Source organism: Narcine bancroftii, chromosome 3 (assembly GCF_036971445.1).
Source record: "Narcine bancroftii isolate sNarBan1 chromosome 3, sNarBan1.hap1, whole genome shotgun sequence".
Lineage (NCBI taxonomy): Eukaryota > Metazoa > Chordata > Chondrichthyes > Torpediniformes > Narcinidae > Narcine > Narcine bancroftii.
In genome coordinates, this window is record NC_091471.1 from 133968840 (window position 1) to 133991466 (window position 22627).

Genomic DNA, 22627 nt, shown 5'->3' on the forward strand with positions numbered 1-22627 from the left:
ACTCATGCCAGGTACAAAAGGCCTGCCATTATTCACTCGTTTCCCATGTAACAATCACCATTTTTTCAGGATAAAGAAATTGAGGCGATGGTTTTTAACTATCCAAGTATATTTCAAAAAAGAATGATCACTCAAGACAGGAAGAATACTATTTTTTTTTCTAAACAAGAAAATGATCGACATTTGTTATTTTGTTCTTTTGGAACCTTAACAATATAGTTAATAAAATGCATTTTCCCTTGATGAAGTTAAGGAATTAACTGAGATTATGTTACAAAAAGTTAAATTATAAGTATCTAATCATCTCAAGCAGTTGTGAAAAGTTTCTGGTAAATGCATTCATGTTCGTTTACTGAGCAAAACAAAAATGGAGAAAAATATTATTCATCTGTTGGAATGAAGCCCGAAAGTAATAAAACAAATTTTGCTTGTTGCATCAACAAAAACTTAAATGCCTTATGTCATCAGAAATTTCAAGTTCAACCTTTTCTTTGTTTAAGTAATGCTAATATACCTCAGTATCTTTTCATGGGTAACAATTTAGATCAAAATATTAGATTCTTGCAGATATTACAATATTGTTGATGGTTTAATAAAACTGATGCATTGGTTGAACTTTTCAAACAGATTAATTTCCTGGACTGGAAGGAAGATTGACCCTGTGGGTGTAGATTATATTCTTCAAAAGCTGGGATTCCATCATGCCAGAATCACAATTCCAAAATGGGTGCAGCGAGGTGTCATGGATCCATTAGATAAGGTTCTGTCAGTTCTTATTAAAAAACTTGGAGTAGCTCTACAGGATGAAAAAGAAAAAAAAGGAAAAGACAAGGAGGAACATCAGAAATAAAATGAATTTCACAAGAACTACCAAACATTCTTATTGATGTAAATTTCAATTGTACGTGTAATGTTAATTAATTCGAATAGTGCTTTATCAGAATTCAGTTATTAGGAACTTTTAGCAAAAGTCAATTGGACTATATTTTAAATCATAACTTGATGTCTGTAAAACTGAGTGTTCATGTAGCAATTTGCTGTGGTGCCACTCTAGTTCAGTATTACACAAGTACTGTTGTATACTGTATATAGAAAATTGGTAGAGTGAACAGTGTCAAAGTGCTGCTCAACTTCATTTTTATGATTATGTACAATACAATTAATGTCTTTATTTTATTTACCAAAATAAATGTTAACAGAATGATCCTACATTTCATTGTTCATAATTAAATTTTCATTGTTAATATTTGTTCTCTGTTAAATCCTTTGCACTGGAAAGAAAAATGTTGTGGTTAAAATTATGGATCACTTTATTACTTGTGCAGATGGTTACATTCATCTGTAAATTTTGTGAATCTAAAAAGTCAGATTAATGACACTGCTCTTTAAAATTTAAACACTCCCTAATCTGCACTGTACTTCAAATTAAGTTTGTATTTTTTCAATTTCAACAAGATACTAAATTGACATCTTTCCCCTCTTTTATTCTTGTAAAAGAGCAAAGAACATACTTCTATTCTCAACATGTTATCCTTCATCCAACAGCTAAACCTATGTCTTGGATATTATTGAATTGTTTGTGAAATCTACTGGTTAGTGCAGTGGCAGGTAAATTTGTGATATTTACAACTGTGACTACAGATCAAAGTACTTTGACAATAAAGTGCTCTGACACTTGTTTCTGAATTTGTGCCTTTATTTAAATCTGTGCATCAAGGAACCAAGTAATTAAAAATAGATTTTTGAACTGTAAATGAATTATAAAATGGTTACTGAGAACATTTCCGACTCCTGCAGCAGCAACCCAATAATTATTCTAGAAATGAGGATTTGGCAATGGGATATATGGTGGAAGGAAATTAAAAGTTTAGAGTTATGTGCTTTTGACTTGGGTATAGACAAATAGATAATCCAGTTCATTGAATAGAATAAGGATGTTAGAAGTCGGCTTGAATGAGGGGGGGGGGGGGGGGGGGGGGGGAATTAGCTTGCTGAGATGTAGGGGAATTGTAGCCCAGGTGGGTATGAGGGAATATGGTTGCACAGAGAGGCCCGTGTGTATATCTATTTATTTGTTTGTTTGTTTGTTGTTTTGCTGAGACAGAAGATGCAGCAGAATGAATTCCAATTGGCTACAAAAGGGTGAATGAAACTTGGAGACCTTCCTGTGAGTAAATTTGGAGGGAGTGACTTGGATCCAAAAACTAATTGATTCTTCATTCTTCACAATGCTTCTGAGTAAAACATAAAAGGGCACAAATATTAGAAAATGGTAGAGAAAAAGTTTGTTGCAATCAGGCAACAATTCTCCTTGAGGCCCTAAGAACCCATGGGGACAAGAGCATATCAAAGTCAATGCCTGTTTTCAACTCATCTAACATAAATATTTGTCATGTTTCTTTATATAGTCAGTAAGAGAGAAGAAATGAAGAAGCTAAACCCTGACTGCTTCACAGGGAAAGGAGCCCATAAACTTTGAGAAGAGTCCATCATCAAAAATGGTATGGAGGATTGGTATTGATCCTCAATCCAGGTTCTGGGTGAGATCTTGATGAACAGTACAAATAAAGAGCTCAGGTTTTTCTTCCAAATGTTGTACACAGGCCTGCATGAGGTCTGTCACCCCCATAGAAAATCAAGTACCTCCCTGAACATGTAAGGGTTTGTATACCCCGCCGCGATCTAACTTCAGCAATCATAAAGCAGTGTTTCTTCACATGACAAGCATTACCTTATATGCTATTCAATCACCGATTGCGTAATTTCACAGACCAATCGCATAACCAGGGTCCCCTTCTCTCCGACAATGTTCTTGCAGGTCACGTGGTCCAGGAAATCCCAGGGTAATGGAAATTTACCAGCTCGGCTGCATTTGCCAAGCAACATCAATCTTCAGATTCTTATTTCCACATTCCCACCTTTGAGACTTACAATCTCACACAATACACCCTCATACAGTTATGGTAGACATTTAAAAACCACATCCTCTAGGTAAGAGAGAAGTTCCCCTTACAGTTTTTTTGGCAAGTGTATGGATTAGCAAAATTTAAACTAAAAATGCTAAAAAGGCTCTAGATCTAGTAGAATCGGGCTGGCTATATTCCCAAGAATATGCATTGTCTTCCCCTTGTCTGTATCATCGCAAAGGGTATCTTTGTTGACTCATCATACCTACTTCTCCTAGCTACTGGGTCAACCTGGTTTTGCACAAGTTAGCATTATTGTACATAGACAAACAGCCATGCCCAAGACTACAGCTATGGGGATCAAGATTTTTACAAGCAGAGCTCCCCAGAGTCCTACCTGAGAATGATTTTGCTGTGCTTTTAGAAGGGCCAAAGGCATCTCTATTTTGTCCAGGGCTCTAATGATGTTATCCTCTGATTTCAGAAACACCTGTCAGATTTAGTACAAGACAAAGTTGCCAGAATATAGTCTATTGCTATCTCATGCTTCAAAAGGGTCAGTATGTGACCTCTGAGTGGCATTTAAAATCTAGAATCCTTTAATGGTCTGGCTTGCAAATGCTGACATGGTGTCAGTGATGTTATCTATGTGATCAGCTAAAAAAAATTTACTTAATACCAAGGGGACAACCCAATTCCCCATTTTTCTACAATTGAGATTTTCCAATGAAATGCTTCTGTGTTGTGGAACTAAGCCATTTCCCTCTTTTTCTGTGACAACTTGGGCACTGAGTTTTCTTCCCATTTGTGGGATGGGTGCAAACCTTGAGTTTGTCACCATGAAATCCACCAGAGCCTAACATCCTGAACAGGATGGGCAGGAGCAGTAGTCTCACTTGCCAAGTAGCCAGACTCATGATCCATCTACTGACATTCCCTAGCTAAGAAGTACATTATCTGGATGTGTTCAGTTCACCAATATCTTCTCTCCTATCATAATATCTATAGTTGCTCCCACCTTTGTACTGCTTCCTATTTCAAAGGACCCTTGCTGGCAAATGGACATACTCATATGTTGCCTGCTGCCCTTATTACATACATAATGGCCAAGCACATTGGGTGCTTGCTCTCCTAAGTGTTTAGAGGAAACACTTTTCTCGCTGTCATTGGTTTCAATCATGGGCAAGGCTTTGATGCATACAGTAACATTCTCCGTACTATAATAGACTCCTACCCAGGATGTTCTTACATTGATCAATAGCATTGACACTCCACTGCCAAGGTTGAGGGGTAAAGTTCCACCTTAAGTTTTGCTGAAGGTGTGTAAAAGGGCTAATATAAAAGCTGAGCTTAAGCGCTTGAAGTGTAAGTGCCACTATGCTGGCTTCGATACATTCTGGTGGCCTTGGTTTCAATTTAAATACAGGTTTCCATAAATGCTGCTTCATTCCCTATCATTCCCTTTTAAACCACTACATAAATCTCCACCAGCTATTTTCAAATCTCACTTCCTGTTTTAAAATTTTCAGAATTAAAGCCCCAGGGATCCCTTTTCCTACTGGGGGTCCGCAAACCCCTTCCATGAGGCTCTGATAGCTCAGTGGTTAGGGGTGAGTTCGTTCCTCACTGGGGACTTATTTCTGTGAGGGGAGATGGACAGGTGGCAACTCTATCTTCCTTATGATAGGCAAAGAATTTCATGTAACATTCTAAATGTAATATGTGACAATAACAAAACCTTTACCTTTATATTCAATAGGAACAATAAACATGAACCATAGAACAAAAAAATGAAGCTTAGCCTCTGTGTGTCCTCTGTAGGGATGCTACTCGTGTTGTCTTCTTCCTTTCACTCCTCAGCTGGTGGGACTCTCTGGCAGTGATTGAAATGAATTCATGGTTCTATCTCCCTTTAGCTTGGTCTGATTTTTCTGGGTTGTTTACACTTCCTCTAAAATGTCCTCACATAAGCCCAGTTTCCAGGGTTCAACAGCTGCTCGGTTTCTTCCCTGGAGGTCCTTGTGCTTCCTGTGAGTAAACAGATGTGACAGCTAAAGTTAGGACTTTATGTATTTTCCTAGTTCTAAACTTACTTCACTGCTGCTGGGCTTTGTAATGGACATTGCTATTACCCTTCCAATAACTAGCTCATGCGGAGTTGGATGGATACATTTATTTCTATTTCTCATGGCCAGGAGTGCTAACGGTAAACATTGTACCCAATTTAATCTTATGTGTGTGCAGACCTTTGCCAATTTTGCCTTCAAGCTACCATTACATCTTTCTACAATGCCAGCTGATTGTGGATAATACACACAAGAGAATTTCTATCTAATCACCTTACGCAATGTGTCTGTCAATTAATTTGCAAAATGCGATCCATTATCACTACTCAAAGTGAAACACACTCCAAATCATGCGGAGATTTGCTACTGACATGGAGGGAAGTGGTTCAACCCACGTTGAGAATCTGTCAATTACAACTAGGCAGCAGCCTTTCCCTTCTGCACAGTCAACTTTATCTATGTAGTTCATTACCAGGTGAGTACATGAGACCCACTGGTGATGGCACAGAGCCTTGTGTAGTAGGAATTCCTTGTTTTATATTTGTTTCAGGACAAATTTGGCATCTTGAGATTGTATTGTTCACATGATCAGTCGATTTTGGTCTAAACCAATGGTTCTGAATTTTATTCATCATCTCCCCCTTTCAGAGTGGCTCACTACATGAACTGTTCTGAAATTTCCTGTAGTATTAACAAGCTTGGTGCCACAATGTTCCCTGACATAATTTGTCACCATAGACCAACTGATTTGTCCAGGGTTGTGGTGCGCTGTTAGTCAGAATCAGACACACACAAGGTAAAGACTGTATTACAGGCTTTAATCCACAAAGACTTTCACAAAGCCAGGCTGGCTGTGGCTGCAGCAACTCTGAGTGAGGCCTTGGGAGGCTGGCGCAGGCTTATATTTCGGAGGGTGATGGACACCCGACCGGGTGGAGCTTGATCCATTCAGGTGGACTGATTGACAGCCGGCCAGGTGTTGTCCTGTCCCCTTGCACTCCTTCAGGTACAGAGGTTGCCCCCTGCAGTAGGCCGGTGGTGTACCACCACTTTCACCCACTTTTTTAAAATTGTCCCGGGGGGACAGTAACAGGGAATCACACCAAAGCTGAGACAATTCAGCGGCCGACGGGGTCTCTGTGACTGTCGTAGGACTGGCTTCTGGTTATTGGTCAGAGGGGAAGTGGGTCCCGGGTACAAGAGCCATGCTGGGAGTGACAGTCCAGTTGCCGACCTCCTGGGGAATGAGAACAGCTGTCCGTGAGGAGTCTCGTTGGTAACCGTGCACATCAGTGACTGAATGGCATGGAGCACCTCGGGCAGGGCATCCTGCCAGTACTCAACGGCTCACCCTTTTGATCTGAGAGCCCGGAGGACTGCCTTCCAGACCACCCCATTCTCACATTCCACTTACCTGTTGCCTCTTGGGTTATAGCTTGTCATGCGACTGGTCGCGAAGCCCCTCGCCATCAGGTACTGGCGCAGCTCGTCGCTCATGAAACTAGACCCCCGGTCACTGTGGATGAAGGCGGGGTAGCCAAACATGGTGAAAATCTGCCCCAAGGCCCTGACGATGGTGGCCGTGGAGGCAAAAGGGAAGCGCAAGTACTCGTCCACTACTGTGAGGAAGTAGACGTTACAGTTCGTGGAAGGCAGGGGCCCTTTGAAGTCCATGCTGAGACGCTCAAAAGGCCGAGTAGCTTTTACAACGTGGGCCTGGGTGGGGGGGGGGGGGGGGCGGAGCGGAAGAAGCAGGGTTGACACTCCATACAAACCCGACAGGCCTCGGTCATGTCCCTGGCGTCCCTGATGGTGTATGGCAGATTTCGGGACTTAACAAAATGGTACAACCAGGTGACGCCTGGATGACAGAGGGACTCATGCAATGCCTGCAACCTGTCGTCATGCATAGATGCACAGGTGCGAGAGAGGGCATCAAGGGAGTCTTTAAACTTCCCGGGGTGGTACTGGATGTCATAGCTGTAGATTGCCAGCTTGATTCTCCAGCGTTCTTGATCTTGCTCTTGTGGGTAGCGTTAAACATGAACACCATGGCCCGCTGGGCTTTGAGGAGCATGGATCTCCTGCCGGCCAGGTAGTGGCACCAGTGGCGAACCACTTCCACAATCGCCTGGGCCTCCTTTTCAATGGTGGAGTGCTCTAGTTCTGAGCCGTGGAGGGTCCTGGAGAATGCGGTGACAGGGCGCCCCCCTTAGTTGAGGGTAGCAGCGAGGGCCACCTCAGAGGCATCACTCTCCACCTGGAAGGGGGAGTCCTCATCCACAGCCTGCATCGTGATGTCCGTGATGTCTTGCATAATGCGGGTGAAGGCTGCAAGCGCTTCAGGCGGGAGGGGAAAAGTTGTGGCTTGGGCCAGAGGGTGGACCTTGTCTGAGAAGTGAGGGACCGACTGCAAGTAATAACAGAACAGGCCTAGGCAGCTGCGGAGGATCTTTAGCGTGGGGGGGAGGGCTAACTCCATTAATGGGCGCATCCTTTCTGGATCTGGGCCGACGACCCCATGGGCCAGAATGGCGAGCCAGGTGGTGCTGAACACACAGTTCTCCTTGTTGTAAGTGAGGTTCAGCTCCGCGGCCACCTGGAGGAATTTTTCCAGGTTAGCATCGTGGTCCTGCTGGTCACGGCCGCAGATAGTGATGTTATCCAGATATAGGAACGTCGCCTTCAGCTTGTGCCGGTCTACCTTGTGATCCATCTCCCGCTGGAAGACGGAAACCCCATTCGTGACCCCAAAAGGAACCCGGCGGATCTGGTACAGGCGCCTGTCTGCCTCGAAGGCAGTGTAGGGCTTGACTTTGGGTGGATGGGGATTTCGTGATACAATGACTTCAGGTCAATCGTGGAGGAAACCTGGTAGCGGGCTATCTCACTGACCATTTCGGTGATCGTCAGCAGGGCGTAGGCATCCAGCTGGGTGTACCGAATAATGGTCTGGCTATAATTCACGACCATCCTCAGCTTACTTCCCCCTTTGACCACCAGGACGTGGGCTCTCCAAGGGCTGTTATTGATCTCTATAATGCCTTCCGCTAGGAGTTGCTGCAACTCCGCCTCGATGAAGTCCCTGTCTGCAGCGCAATAGCGGCTACATCTGGCAGCAATCGGCTTGCAGCCTAGCGCAAGATGTGGAAGGAGCGCCGGTGGGGTGATGCGCAGTGTGGAGAGGCCGCAGGTTGGCTGGGGCTGGTAGGTTGGCGTGCTGTGCAATGTGAGTGGAGGTTGGGGTCCCCCAAGGGCAAGGGTGACACTCTGCAGGTGGCACTGGAAATCCAGACCCAGGAGGAGTGGTGCGCAGAGTTTGGGCATGACCAGGAGCCTGAATCCTGTGTAAGTCTCCCCTCCCACTGTTATATCGACCGAGCAGCGCCCAGGGCTACCAAAAGTCTTATCCTTGACGGCGAGGGTGATCGAGCAGGTGGTGGTGTGGACCTTTAACCTTAGGGAGTGGGCCACACTCGGGTGAATGAAGCTCTCGGTGCTGCCAATGTCCAACAGGCACTTTGTTACCTGTCCGTTGACTCACACATCCATCATTGAGCACCAAAGGCAATGAATAAAATTAGAGAAGACAAAAAACCACTGGAGTACAAAGGTCAAAAAAAAATTTTCTACCCAAACATAAGTTTTGAACTCCTAAAGAAGAGGAAGGAGTTTAACACAGCAAAATCGATCCTATAGAAAAAGGGCTATAAATTTATGTTAAGATATACAGCGGTGCTTAAAATAGTTATTCCGGGTGAGCAAAACAGACTGTCCTCGGATCCGGAGAAAGCACGAGAATTTGCAGAACGCCTGCAGGACAGAAAGAGAGATGAAGAGATGTAACAAGAATGAAGAATGATGACGAACTACATATAAAGATGTAAAAATAATGTATAAGTAAGAACTAAAAGAGGGAAGAAAAGGGAAGTAAGGGAGAAGGGGAGGAAAAAAGAGGAGGGGGTTAAAAAAAAGAAAAGAGAAGAAAAGTTGGGGAGCTTTGTTTTAATGTAAAGATAAAAGTCTTTTCTGGAGGGGGTGGGTGGAAGAGAATAACAGTCACTGCGAAATCAGTTGACGCATGCGAACAGGTTCACAGTCCAAGTGGAGAGGGGAGTTGTGGTTGCCCGGCAAAGGAACAAGGGGCGACTCAGAGAAGGGAGGGGACACTTGGGGTTAAGGGAATTTTAGATGTGGGAGTGGTTGAAGTATTTTATGTTTTAGAAGTGATGTCATCCAGTGCGATCAAAAAAGGAAAACTGAGAAATGAAAATGGGGAAAAGGGGAAAGGTGGTGATGAGGAAGCGGAAATGAGATGTAAACAGGGTATGAGATGGCCATGTTGAACTATATGACTATAAATATTAATGGAATACATAACCAAATCAAAAGGAAGAGGCTACTAAATTTACTGAAGAAAGAAAAAAATAGATATAGCATTTGTGCAGGTAACACATCTAACTGAAGTGGAACACACGAAATTAAGGAGAGACTGGGTAGGGCACGTATCGGCAGCATCATATAATTCAAGAGGTGTAGCTATATTAATCAATAAAAATGTACCAATCAAAATAAAGGAGGAAATAATAGATCCAGCAGGGAGGTATGTATTGATAATGTGTCAGATATATTCAGAACTCTGGAATTTGCTCAATATATATGCACCTAATGAAGAGGATCAAAAGTTTATGCAAGATATTTTTTTGAAGATTGTAGATATGCAGGGGAATATATTGATAGGAGGGGACTTCAACCATAATTTGGATTCAAAGATGGCTAAAACAGGACAAAAGGCTAGCAAAAAGAACAAAGTAGCCAAACTTATGGTTAAATCAATGCAGGAAATGCAACTTTTAGATATATGGAGGAGACAACACCCAAAGGAGAAGGAATACTCGAGTAGACATAAAACATACTCAAGGATTGACCTGTTCCTGTTGTTAGCCCATATCCAAGGGAGAGTTAGGAAAATGGAATATAAAGCTAGATTGTTATCTGATCACTCGCCACTGTTATTAGCAATAGAACTGGAGAACATCCCACCAAGAACATATAGATGGAGATTAAACTCCATGCTACTTAAAAGACAGGAATTTAGAGAATTTATTGAGTGCTAAATTAAATGTACTTTGAAATAAATACGGAATCAGTGAAAGACAAAATTATATTATGGAATGCAATGAAAGCCTTCATCAGAGGGCAGATAATAAGTTATGTAACTAAGATGAAAAAAGACGACAATTAGGAAATAGAACAGCTGGAAAAGGAAATAATAAGTACAGAAAAAGAACTAGCAACAAGGGAAGTTGCAACAAAAAGAAGAGAATTGGCGGACAAAAATTAAAATATGAAACACTACAAACGTATAAGGTGAAGAAGAACATAATGAAAATAAAGCAGAAGTATTATGAGCGAGGAGAAAAAACGCACAAAATACTAGCCTGGCAGCTTAAAACAGTACAAGCTAAAAGAACGGAAAAAGGACAAACAAATTACCTACAACCCAACAGAGATCAATGAAAACTTCAAGGAATTCTACGAGCAATTATACCGAACTGAGAACTAAGAGAAAAGAAGACAAAATAGAAGAGTTTTTAGCTAAAATTGAACTACCGAAATTGCAAGAGCAAAACAAATTGATAAAACCATTTGAAACAGAGGAAATACAGGATATATTAAAAAAACTACCGAAGAATAAAATGCCTGGAGAGGACAGACTCCCAATAGAATTATATAAAACATTTAAAGAGTTACTAATTCCTCCTCTCCTAGAAGTGATGAACCAGATAGAAGAAACACAAAACTTGCCAGATTCATGTAAAACAGCAATAATTACAAAGACGGGGAAAGATCCACTAACACCAGCATCGTATAGACCAATATCTCTACTTAACTCAGATTATAAGATAATAGCAAAACTATTAGCAAACAGATTGGCCAAAAATAGTAAAACTAGATCAAACTGGATTTATAAGAAAAGACAAACAACGGACAATGTCTGTAAGTTCATTAACTTAATCCATGCAGTACAAGGAAATAAAATACCAACAGTGGCTGTTACTTTAGATGCAGAGAAAGCCTTTGACAGGGTAGAATGGAATTATTTATTCAAAGTATTACAGAGGTTCAACCTACCAGAGAAATATATTAATTGGGTTAAAAGCATTATATAAGGACCAATGGCGAAGGTGACAGTAAATGGATATATATCAAACCAATTTAAATTAAGCAGGTCAACTAGGCAGGGATGTCCACTATCTCCCTCAATGTTCACTTTAGCAATAGAACCATTGGCAGAAGTGATAAGAACAGAAAATAAAATAAAAAGGATAAAAATAAAAGAGAAGGAATATAAAATCAGTCTATTTGCAGATGATATCATAGTATACTTAACAGAACCAGAAATATTAATAAAAGAATTACATAAGAAATTGAAGGAATATGGAGAAATATCAGGGTACAAGATCAACACAAATAAAAGTGAAGCGATGCCAATGAATAATGCGGATTACACAGAGTTTAGAAAAGAATCACCATTTAAATGGCAATACCTATATACCTATTCCTAGGTATTAGATTAGATAATAATTTAGGCCATCTATACAAATCAAATTATCAGCCATTAATGAAGAAATTACAAGATGATTTAGAACATTGAAAAAATTTACCACTAACACTGATAGGAAGGGTAAATTGCATTAAAATGAATATCTTCCCAAAGGTACAATACCTATTTCAATCATTACCAATTCCCTTAACAGAGAAATTCTTCAATGAACTAAAGAGAACAATAAGGAAATTCTTATGGAAAGGGGGGAAACTGCGGATAGCGTTAGATAAATTAACAGAGTGGTACAAACAAGGTGGTTTGCAGTTACCAAACTTTAAAAATTATTATAGAGCAGCACAATAAAGGTATTATCAGATTTTTATCAGACAAAGGAAAAACCAGATTGGACTAAGATAGAGTTAGATAAAATAGGGGAGAAGGTACCGGAACATATACTTTATAAGTGAGAGGGTCTACTGCGGAACTCCACCCCCTAAAATGATAGAATGAGAAGATGAAATGAACTGACCCAGTGTGTAAAAGTAGATGACACAATTTTCTTGTTTATTTTCATTGTGTGATGACATTATTTAATGGTTTTATTGTATTGTATATGTTGAACATTTAATGGGTTTGGAGGGGGGTGGGAAGGAGGGAGGGAAGGGAGGGGGGCAAAAAGGGGAGAAAATGACACTGTATATTCAAGCAGGAAATGTTTGTGTGTATTTTGATTAATATGGTTCATAGTGTGAAAAATTTAAAATTTTTAAAAGAACCGCGCGCTGTGGAGGTTGGCCGTGATATCTTGGATATGGGAGACTGGGTACCTGTCTTGGGTAAACTTATACTCTCATTTTGTTCGTTTTAGATTGGTCACAGTGTTTGAGCTACCGAAAGAAAATAGACACACACACCGAGAGCAGTTCAGATTATACAAATGTTTATTACAAATTCAAAAGCTGATTTCACACTACAATATGCAAGCCCTTCCCAACTATACTTATCAACACTTGGACTGGTCCCAACTGCCGAAGCGAGGCAATGACTGCACACTTGTAGTTGGTTGTCAGGGTGCCGGTAGCAACTTCTCCTCCTCCCCTGACCGGGACGTTGACTGGACTCCAGAAGTTCTTCTTCTTGCTGAGAGATGTTGCCACCTCTCGGAGAGTCTCAAACTTCAGCACCGGGACCATGGCTTATATTACTCAAAAACTGCTTACCCATGCACCTATTCCCAGCACAGCAAGAAAGATAAGCAAGCAAGCTAGCATGCTAGGCTATTAACGAATAACATAATTTTCAGCTTATCACTTTGAATACAATGGTTTATTCTGCATCAAGGCTAGGCCTCTGACAGTCTGTGACCAAAACAAGCAGGAAGATTAAATGTTCTCGGTACACAGATGTCCTTTCTTCAGATAACAGCATCTCTGGCCCCTCGGTGGAATTTAGCTTATGTCTGCTGATTCTAAAACACAAGCAGGTTCTCAGCCTTGCAGAACCCAGAGCTGTAAGTTTAAAAAATCAGGTTAGAATCTTCCATTACAGTACCTGTCTGGTGTCGTGGCATCATTTAGCCATCTGTAGTCTCCGCAGGGCCTCCAACCTACTGATGACTTCAGAACCATGAGTAGTGGCGCACCCAAGCGGTGTTCGATCGCCAAATGATGCTCCTGGAGTCTGGAGAATTCCTTCTTAGCTTGCTTCAGTTTCTCCGGCGGTGTGGATCGGGGGGCCTTGTGTGGAGACATGATGGAATATTCCGTGTTGGGGGGAGGCGATGTCGAAGCGAGGCTCCAGGATGGCAGGGAATTCACTGAAGATCCCAGTGAATTCATCTTTGGTGGCGGCAAATGTGACCATCTCCGACCCTGGCGTCATCTGCCGTGCCCAGGTGCACCAAGCGGAAGGTGCAGGCGTTGAACAGTCTTCTGCCCCTCACATTCACCAGCAGGCCATGAGCCCTTAGGAAGTCAGCCCCCCAACAACGCTATGCTCACCGAGGCCAGTACGAATCTCCAAGTGAATTTCTCTTCCCCGATCTGTATCTGTGCCCTACGAGTGCCAAAGGTTTTGATTTGTAGAGCCATTGGTGGCCCGCAGGGTTGGACCGGGGGTTCAAGTCTGTGTTTCCAGCACTTTGGGGGGGGGGGGGGGAAGGATGCTCAGCTCAGCCCAGCCCGCGTCGACTAGGAACCAGCGGCCTGTGCATCTCTCTTGGATATAGAGGAGATTGTTCACGTAGCCAACCGTCGCAGTCATCAACAGCAGTTGGCCTGGCCATTTCCCTGATAATTGCAGGGCTGGCAGGCACTTGTGGCTTTAACCCCCCCTCCCCTCACCCCCCTCCCTCCCCTCCCCCCCTCCCCCCTCCCCTCCCCTCCCCTCCCCCCCTCCCCTCCCTCCCCTCTGCTCCCCCCTCCCCTCCGCTCCCCCTCCCTCCCCCCATCCCCTCCGCTCCCCCTCCCCTCCCCCCATCCCCTCCCTCCCCCCCATCCCCTCCCCTCCCCTCCCCCATCCCCTCCCTCCCTCCCCTCCCCTCCTCCCCTCCCCCATCCCCCTCCCCACCCCCCCCCCCCACCCCCCCCCCCCCGTGCTTATGATAGAAGCACCACAATGACTGGCTTCTTTGTGCTTGCTCTTGGGGGAATCTTGATGATGACAGGGTGCAGGCTTGGAGACCTGGCTGAGTGCTGCCTCATTCTCCTGCTTAGCTCGCCAGAGGACATCCGCCCGAGTTGCAGACAGATGGAGCCGAATGTCCTCTGGCATCTGTTCTAGAGAGATCTGTCTGAAGAGGAAGCACAGCTCGTGATCCTCTGCAAGGGCCAGCATCTTGTCCATAAGGGCTGAGGTCCCCCAACCCGTCTAGATGTAAGAGTCTGGACGCATACTGCTGAGGTGAGAGGCTAAACTTCCCCAGGAGCAGATTCTTGAGGGCTCTATGCTTTTCGGTCGCTGGTGGCCAATGGATGATATAGTCCACCCTCGCCACTGTCCTGATCGAGGGCGCCCATAACATTGTAAAACTTGGTGTTATCAGCTGTGATGTTGTGGAGGTGGATTGTGGGCGATGTGGCCAGAAAGGGGGAAATTTAAGGGCTATCGTGTTAACCTCTGCCATGTCCATCGTTGATTGGGTCCAGAAGGTCGTCTGGGCCCATCAGGGACACCAGTGTGGTGCTCTGAGGAGCTGAAGTAAATCACTGCCACCACACCGATGGTCGTTCATGTTTTTATTCAAATTCCGCATTTAAGGGCAGCATGAGCTCAGTTACCTGGTGCATCGTGACATCATAAGCGCTGCCCAGGGCGGGCGCTGGAGTCAAGAAAAAACCTCTGATGATGCCATCTCCTAATGGCTGCCTCGCCACGTGGCGAGACAAGCGGGGCCGGTTCGCCATGAGGATGTGCGCCGCCACAGAAGCAAAAGTTACGGTAAGGAAGAAGACAAGGAAGCTTCTAAAAGATGAACTTTGAATGGAAGCTAGCAGATAGTATACTAAAAGGTTTTTTTTTAAAAAGTACTGTGACATTAAGAGTTTAAAAAAGAGGGGAGCGTATTTATTGACATAGAAAATGACTCTGGGCAATTGTCATGGAGTGTGAAATCGCACTCGAGGCTGAACTTCCCTGCAGCGCCAGGTTATTGAATGAACCCCCAACTGTGCCCTCGTTCTGCCGTTGTTTTGTAGGGTGATTTTTAAAATTTCTCTTGCACTTGTGAGAAACAGAAGTACCTTCACAGAATTTGCTCGAGACAAAAATTGAGAACAAATAACTTTTATTCTACTATTACAACAATGCAAAGTTGGGTGCTTCCCCTTACCCTGGAATACACACAGATACTGAGGCTGACCTAACTTTTATACATTTCATTTCAGTACAGAGATACCTTCCCCCTAACATTCTTCTGCCTCCTGGATTGGTTTAGCATTAGGTAATTCCGCCCACGTGGATTCTAACTTCTTTTATCAGTTTATGTGCCTTCCAGCAAACTTGTTAGCCAGGAAATATCATGTCTTTGTTCTTTCTTTGGCTTGGCTTCGCGGACGAAGATTTATGGAGGGGGTAAAAAGTCCACGTCAGCTGCAGGCTCGTTTGTGGCTGACAAGTCCGATGCGGGACAGGCAGACACGGTTGCAGCGGAAAATTGGTTGGTTGGGGTTGGGTTTTTCCTCCTTTGCCTTTTGTCAGTGATTTACTCATTAATCAATCCCCAAGACTTGCTAAAGCTATCTACTTGCTATCCTGTTTTGAAGATCCTTATTTTATTATACTTTTATAACCCTTCCTCCCATTCCAGCATCCCTTCACCCTGATAATACTTCATTTCTAATGAGCACTTGCTTGACTCTTCACATTCCAGTATCCCTTACACACTCGTATTCTCCTTTATAATTTAGCGCTCGCAGAATCATCTTCTCACTGTACTGGGCATAATGTAGACACTGAAAAGCAACCAGGACCAGAGACGTCCCGCAAACAGAATGACCTCCGACAGCCTCACCTCATGAACGGAATCGTCCGACACGCATGACGCGGACTCGGCTGTCCAAGTAACACTGGGGCAAGCACGTGTAAAAGTCATCAGTTCAAACAGGAAGTTCGACTGAGACTCGGCAGGTCGTCGAGAACCGACCGACGGGTTGACTCGGTGAACTGCCGCACCGTGGCCTTTTGAACCCCACGGGTTCGGCGCCCTGCAGGATGACGCGCCGAACCGGGCATGCGCACTGTGTCCTCGCTCGAGCTCCCTCCGTTGCGATCTGGGCAGCGGTGAGCGTGAGAGGGGAACGGACGAGTGAGTAATTCGGGACGTTATTCGTGTCGGTAAAAAAATGCGGGGGTCGGTCACTCCGCTTGAGCGAGGTGACGCTTTATTTCTGAAGTTTGCTGCTTGCGTGTGTGGTTCTTGAATCCTTGAGGTGCGTTTGACGGAAGGACCAAGACCGAGCCGTGATTGTGGTCAATGACCGCGCGTTGGCGCTTTGTGGTGGGGGGGAGCTGCTCTTGGGCATCATTGAGAATCCGAATCAGGAATGGATTTCCGTTTCTTTTAAGTTGAGTAAAGCTTAGAAACCAGCCACCAAGTTTTTCTTTCACAACTTTATTGTGCAGTTAGAGTTAAATTCCAACGAGGAGCTGTGGCAGCAGGATCAGGTAAGTATGAAAGACAAGCTCTGGCTTTATGGAACGACTCCCATCCATATCAATTGGGACGATTTGGTACAAGACCAGATCTCATTAGTTCTTGGGGAGCTATTGTTTCATCACCTTCCACACTATTGGCATGTCATATCTTCCTCCTTCTCCAGTATTGGTACCAGCAGATTTCTTTTCACCTTGTTCCACAATAGATGTGGGCTTCAGGACCATGTGCCAAGTCACGAACTGACTCAGTAGATTTCTTTCCATCTGGGTACCTGATGTTTGCATATGATTACAACTTGATCTACAAGTGGTTTGATCTTGTGACTTCTCACAAGCCTTTTTAGTAGTATGGGTCCAGGGTCATTAGCCAGGAGGGCAGTGAATTTCCATGGGATGAGTGGTGCTGGTATGCAAAACAAATGTTCATGGGGCGTTGTATTTGTTGCCATACACAACAGCAATCTTTGAGAGTGTAGTATCTCAGGAGGCACCAGTTTCCAATGCTTCTCGGGAAGGATACGTGATCTGAGGGCCAAATGGACTGCCTTCCATGTGATGCCATTGAACCTCTCTACCTGTTAATTCCCGATTAAGTGGTATGGGGTAGCATATCTTGTGGCAACCCCCTTCTGGGAGAGACATTCGCTCAGATCCTTAGAAATGAAGGTGGTGCCTCGATCAGAATGTATGTAATTTGGCATTCTGCATCGGCTAAATAGCAGATCCCGACATCTGATCACTATTGTAGTATGCATTTTGGGACATGGAAAGGCAAAGGAGAAATGCGAGTATTCATCATCTACTCTAAGAAGATATGCGTTACGCGAACCAGTAGGCAAGGGTCCCTTGAAATCAATACTAAGCTGTTGATAGAGTCCCTCCTGGTGAGTGGTAGAACTGAGGCTTTAGTTCAGCACAGATCATGCATGAAGCACAAGTCTTCTTGACATCTGTAGAAATTGGGAGATACTTTGTTCTAACAAAATGCAAATCTGAGTTATTCCTGGATGACAAAGTCATTTGTAATTGTCAGGGAGTGTGGAGGTAGTAAAGGCTGAACAAGTGTACGCCCAAATAAATACGACAGGGACCACATTTTCTTTATTGTGTAACTAAATGCTGCAAGTTCCAGCCTCCATTCTTGAATCTGCATTCTTTATTTTTGTGTGCTTTTTTTACTGTCAAACATAAAGGCCACTGACCTCTGATCAGTAACCAAGCTAAAGTGGCTCCATTTGCGCACTGCCTCAAGAATAACTTTGCAATATTACACATAGGTTTTTGTTTCCAATTATGGAAACTCAATTTGGTGCACTGTTCAGTTTGTGTTATATTATACCTAGTATAATGGGATGGGTACTCATCCAAGCAGTCTAACAAGTTGCCTTTAGCATTTATCCAATCATACAAACTTGAGCATCAAGAGTAAATTTATAAATAATAGCATTACGAAGCCAAAAAAAACCAACAAGGGCAGTAATCCAAGGACATTCAATCTCTGAAGGGACTCTTTTGCTTACTTTCTCCTAATTTGTAGGGATGCTGGGCAACACTAATGGGTACTGTGACAGAGTATGTTGTATTTTATATTGTGTATAGATATGATTTTGGGAGATAAAATGTAGCAGGTTTTTTTTAGTGTAGGTCACATACAAACACTTCAAAACAGATCTCATTTAAAATACTGGAGCTCTGCTCAAGCCAGACCAACGGGCTCCAAATACCTTTGTAAAAGCTTTGGGAAGTCCCCAAGGGACTTCACTAATGGATTGTTGTTTTGAAAAGCAACAGATGAAAGAACTTGAAGGATTAGGTTCAGAGCCACAGTCTGTCTGAGTGGAGGTTGCTGTTCTAAGAGGGTCATGTGATTTTTTTAAGCGGAGAGATTAAAACAGGCTTTTCTGTGTGTGAGATAGAGAGAGACAGACAGACAGACAATGCTAGAATTTAGCAACTAGGACTGGAACAGGACAAGATGGCAAGCTTGTGGAAAAATCCCATTTTGAAGAGCGGTTGTGAGTGCTTAGTTCAGCCTGGTCAAAGCCCTTGTGGTCCGTACAGAGGAGAGGACTGGCTGCACAATGTTTCACTTGAAATAAGAGAAACAAAAAGGAACTCTGTGGTGACCTGAAAGAAAGAGGTTATCATCTGGAAAACCCTGAAGGCGCAAGTTTCTTCAGTAAGACACTGATGTGGCTGATTAAAAGGAATCAGTTTGTGTCCAGGAACATCAAATCTCTCTCTGAAAACCAACAAGAATCTTCCTAAGCGGTAACCATTCACCTTTCAAGCACCAAAGCCTGGTGAAATTCATAAATGTTAAATGCTGTGCACAGTATAAGAATTGCCTCATACTGGTGAACTTGGAGGAGTGAGAAGTGAGATTGGACTGTGAGTCAAATAACTTTTCTGAACACACATTACATACATGTGCGCTTAGAATTAGAAGGGGGTTAAGTAAGTTAAGAGTGATAAGTTAAAGTTTAATCCTGTTTTCATGTTTAAAGATAATTAAAAGCAACTTTTGATTAAGTAACCATTTATCTTGGTGAATATATATTGCTGCTGGGTTTTGGGGCCCTCTGGGCTCATAACAGAGCTCAGTTTGCCTGACGACCGAAATTTTTTTAAATGTTCATTACATTTTTATGTATTATTCTGAGATATTAAAAGGAATCTTGATAGTATTGTTGTGGGGTTAATTCAAGAGCTTGATGGCTGTGAGGAAGAACAACCTGTTGCTATGAGATTTCACACCTGAGCCTGCTAGCAATGGGAGGAGGAGAAGAGAGTGTATCCTGTGTGTGAGATAGTAAGTTGGAAGTGGGAGAGTTACATGAACCCATGAAGAAGGATTGTTTGTATTTTGTTCTGACCTGCATTTGTTACTTTCTGTTGCTTCTTCTGATATGGAGCAGAATAGCTCCTATACCACACTGTGATGCACCCAGTGAGTATGCTTTTGATGGGTCATCAGTGCAAGTTGGTGAGGGATGTGGGGCAAGGATAACTTCCTTAATTTCTAAGAAAATGGAGGAGGTGTGTGTATGCTTTCTTTACCATCATGTTAACATGCATGGCCCAAGGCAGGTGATGTTTATTCCTATAACATTAATTTATATGCTGTTTCTGCACTGTTGATATCGATAAAGATGTTGTCTCTGCCCCTCTTCTCAAGTCATTTGTCCACTTCATCTTAATGATATTGAGATTGAGGTTGTTATCTTGGCAAGATGCCACTGGTCTTTCAGTCTCTTTCTCATTTCTGTCTTGTTGTGATTTAATAACTACTGTGGAGTCATTGGCAAATTTGAAAATGAAGTTGAAATAGTAGTTAACTATACAATCATGAATAGGGAATTGAGTACATATTTTTGAAGAGTGTTAGTGTTGAGTGTGATCGTGGAGATGCTTTTCCCCATTTCACTGATTGTAGCCTTTTAGACCAGAAGGCAAGGTTCATTTGCAGAGCAAGGGTGGGAGGTGGCGCTGAGGCTGAGATCCCAAAGTTTGGAGATGAGTTTGCTAGGGCTTATGGTATTGGAGGTGAAGCTGCAGTTTCTGAACCGTAGTCTGACATAGATGTCCAGGTGTTCCAAGGCCAAGTGGAAAGCCAAGGAGGTGGAATTTGCTTTGAATTTATTTTGACAGTTGGTAAATTGAAATGGATCAAGTCTGGTTGATGTGACTCATGATCAATGTCCCAAATCACTTAATTGTCCTGAATTTTAAAAATTATTTCATAAAATATGATACTGTGGTGGTGGGAGCAGTGGAAGAAACTCAGCCACGACGTTGAGGGTCGTTAACGACTGTTTTTATTCAAATTCAGCACGTCCCTTTAAGGGCAGCTTAAGCTCAGTCACTTGGTGCATTGTGACAGCATAATCGCTGCCCAGGGTGTGCACTGGAAGGTATGCTGGAGTTAGAGAGAAACCTCTGACGACGCCATTTCACCATGGCTGCCCTGCTATGTGGCGATACAAGCGGGGCCGGTTCGCCATGAGGATGTGCGCCGCCACACAACCCCCCCCCCCCCACCCCAGAACCGGCTTTGCGTTCTGTCGCTTTGGCGGCTGACCCTGGCTCTTGGGTGCGGCTGTCTGCACCGGCTGTGATAAGTCCAGATGGGCTGTCATCAGGCGGTCCACCGTAAAAAGTTCCTCTCTCCCTCTAATGTCCAGGGTGAAGGTTCCGCCAGACCAGTACAAGACTTTGTATGGCCCCTCGTACGGTTGCTGTAGCAGTGCACTTTGTAGTCCCCTCCGCACGAAAATGATCTGAGCTGAGTCGAGCTCTTTGGGGAGATGGAACGACCAGGTGCCGTGGTGTGCCAGGGGTGGGGGAGCTAGGGAGGCCAGTCGCCTGCGTACGTCTACCAGCAGGTTTTTGTCAGTGGCCATGGTGTCAGGGTCTGGGCTGAAAAACTCACCTGGCAGGGAAAGTGGTATGCCATAGACCATCTCTGCTGCTGAAGCCTGCAGGTCCTCCTTGGGTGCTATCCTAATCTTGAGGAGGACCCAGGGTAGGTCATCTGCCCAGTCTGGTCCATAGAGCCTGGCCATGAGCGATGCCTTCAGGTGCCTGTGGAACCTCTCCACCAACCCGTTGGACTGCGGGTGGTATGCTGTGGTGTGGTGGAGCTTGACCCCCCCCCCAGGAGCTTCACCATCTGAGTCCACAGGGCAGTCATGAACTGTGCCCTGCTGTCGCTAATGATGTGTGCCGGGACTCCGAAGCGGGCGATCGATTGGCTGACCAGAGTCCTGGCGCACGTCTCGCGGAGGCTTCCTTAATCGGGACGGCCTCCAGTCACCTTACGACCCGATCCACCACCATGAGGAGGTAACGAGCCTTCTTGGACACCAGCAGGGGCCCGACGACATCAACATGGATGTGTCGGAATCTGCAAACCTCCGGGTCGAAGTTCTGGATGGGGGCTCGTGTGTGTCGCTGGACCTTGGAGGTCTGGCACCTGGTACAATTCCTGGCCAGTTCCACCACCTTCTTCTTCACCCATTGCCATACAAATCGCTCCGCAACCATCTGCATGGTTGTCTTTACTGCTGGATGAGCGAGGTCATGGATCAGACTGAAGACCTTCGCCCTCTAGTGCGACAGGACCACCGGGCGCGATGTGCCTGTTGAGACGTGTGTCTGGGGTGCTGGGCACCCAGACATCCTTGAGTTTGAGGCCTGAGATGGCGGTCTGCAAGGCCTGCAGCTCCACATCGTTCCTCTGTGCCTGAGCTAGTTGCTTGTAATCCAGGCTGGGCACGAGAGTGTTGATGGCTTGTCGGGAAAGCACATCTGCCACTACATTGTCCTTGCCTTACCTGTGTCGGATGTTGGTTGTGAGCTCAGTCACATACGAGAGGTGGTGCTGCTGTCTGGCGGACCATTGATCCTTGGCCATTGCCAGTGCTTGAGTGAGGGGCTTGTGATCTGTGAAAGCTTGAGGAAGTAGCAGAAATGGCGGATGGCCAACTACAGCACCAGGAACTCCTGGTCAAAAGCACTGTATTTGAGTTCTGGCAGGCATAGCTGCTTGCTGAAAAAGGCCAGCGGGCACCATTGTCCATTGAGCCACTGTTCCAGAGCCCCCCCCCCCCCCCCCGCCATAGCTGAGGCGTCCACAGAGAGCGCCATGTGCATCTCCGGCCGAGGGTGCACCAGCAGCGTGGCACTGGCTGGAGCTTCCTTTGTTGCGATGAAAGCCCTGCCCACCTCCTCTGACCATGATAAAGTCTTTTCTTTGGTGGCCATGAGCGCAAACAATGGGCATATGGTGCACACGGGTCCGGGGATGAAACGATGGTAAAAGTTCACCATCCCCACGAACTCTTGGAGGCCTTTCAGGGTGGAGTTTGGTGAACCGTTGAACAGCCGCTACCTTCTCCAGTGCCGACGCAGCCCCAGCAACTGAAATGGTGTGCCCCAGGAACTGGAGG

General features: G+C 44.6%; 2 protein-coding genes and 1 long non-coding RNA gene across 8 annotated transcripts in view; 2 read left to right on the forward strand and 1 right to left on the reverse strand.

Annotated features, from left to right (window-relative positions):
- The window catches only part of kiaa1109 (KIAA1109 ortholog), a 479529-nt gene extending 477843 nt beyond the window's left edge, over positions 1 to 1686 (forward strand). For all 6 annotated transcript variants that reach the window (XM_069925175.1, XM_069925178.1, XM_069925177.1 and 3 more), the window contains one exon: positions 628 to 1686. In XM_069925175.1, the coding sequence (XP_069781276.1) occupies positions 628 to 850 (223 nt within the window). In that variant the 3' untranslated portion in view covers positions 851 to 1686. The remainder of the gene's footprint in view (positions 1 to 627) is intronic.
- Positions 117 to 16264, reverse strand: LOC138757584 (uncharacterized). The gene is made up of 3 exons (XR_011353709.1): positions 16033 to 16264; positions 4651 to 4934; positions 117 to 796 (listed from the first exon to the last, which is right to left on the reverse strand). It is a non-coding gene; the product is annotated as an uncharacterized lncRNA (long non-coding RNA).
- The window catches only part of adad1 (adenosine deaminase domain containing 1 (testis-specific)), a 148050-nt gene continuing 141593 nt past the window's right edge, over positions 16171 to 22627 (forward strand). Inside the window, exon 1 of the mRNA XM_069925186.1 lies at positions 16171 to 16326. Within this exon, the coding sequence (XP_069781287.1) occupies positions 16233 to 16326 (94 nt within the window). The 5' untranslated portion in view covers positions 16171 to 16232. The remainder of the gene's footprint in view (positions 16327 to 22627) is intronic.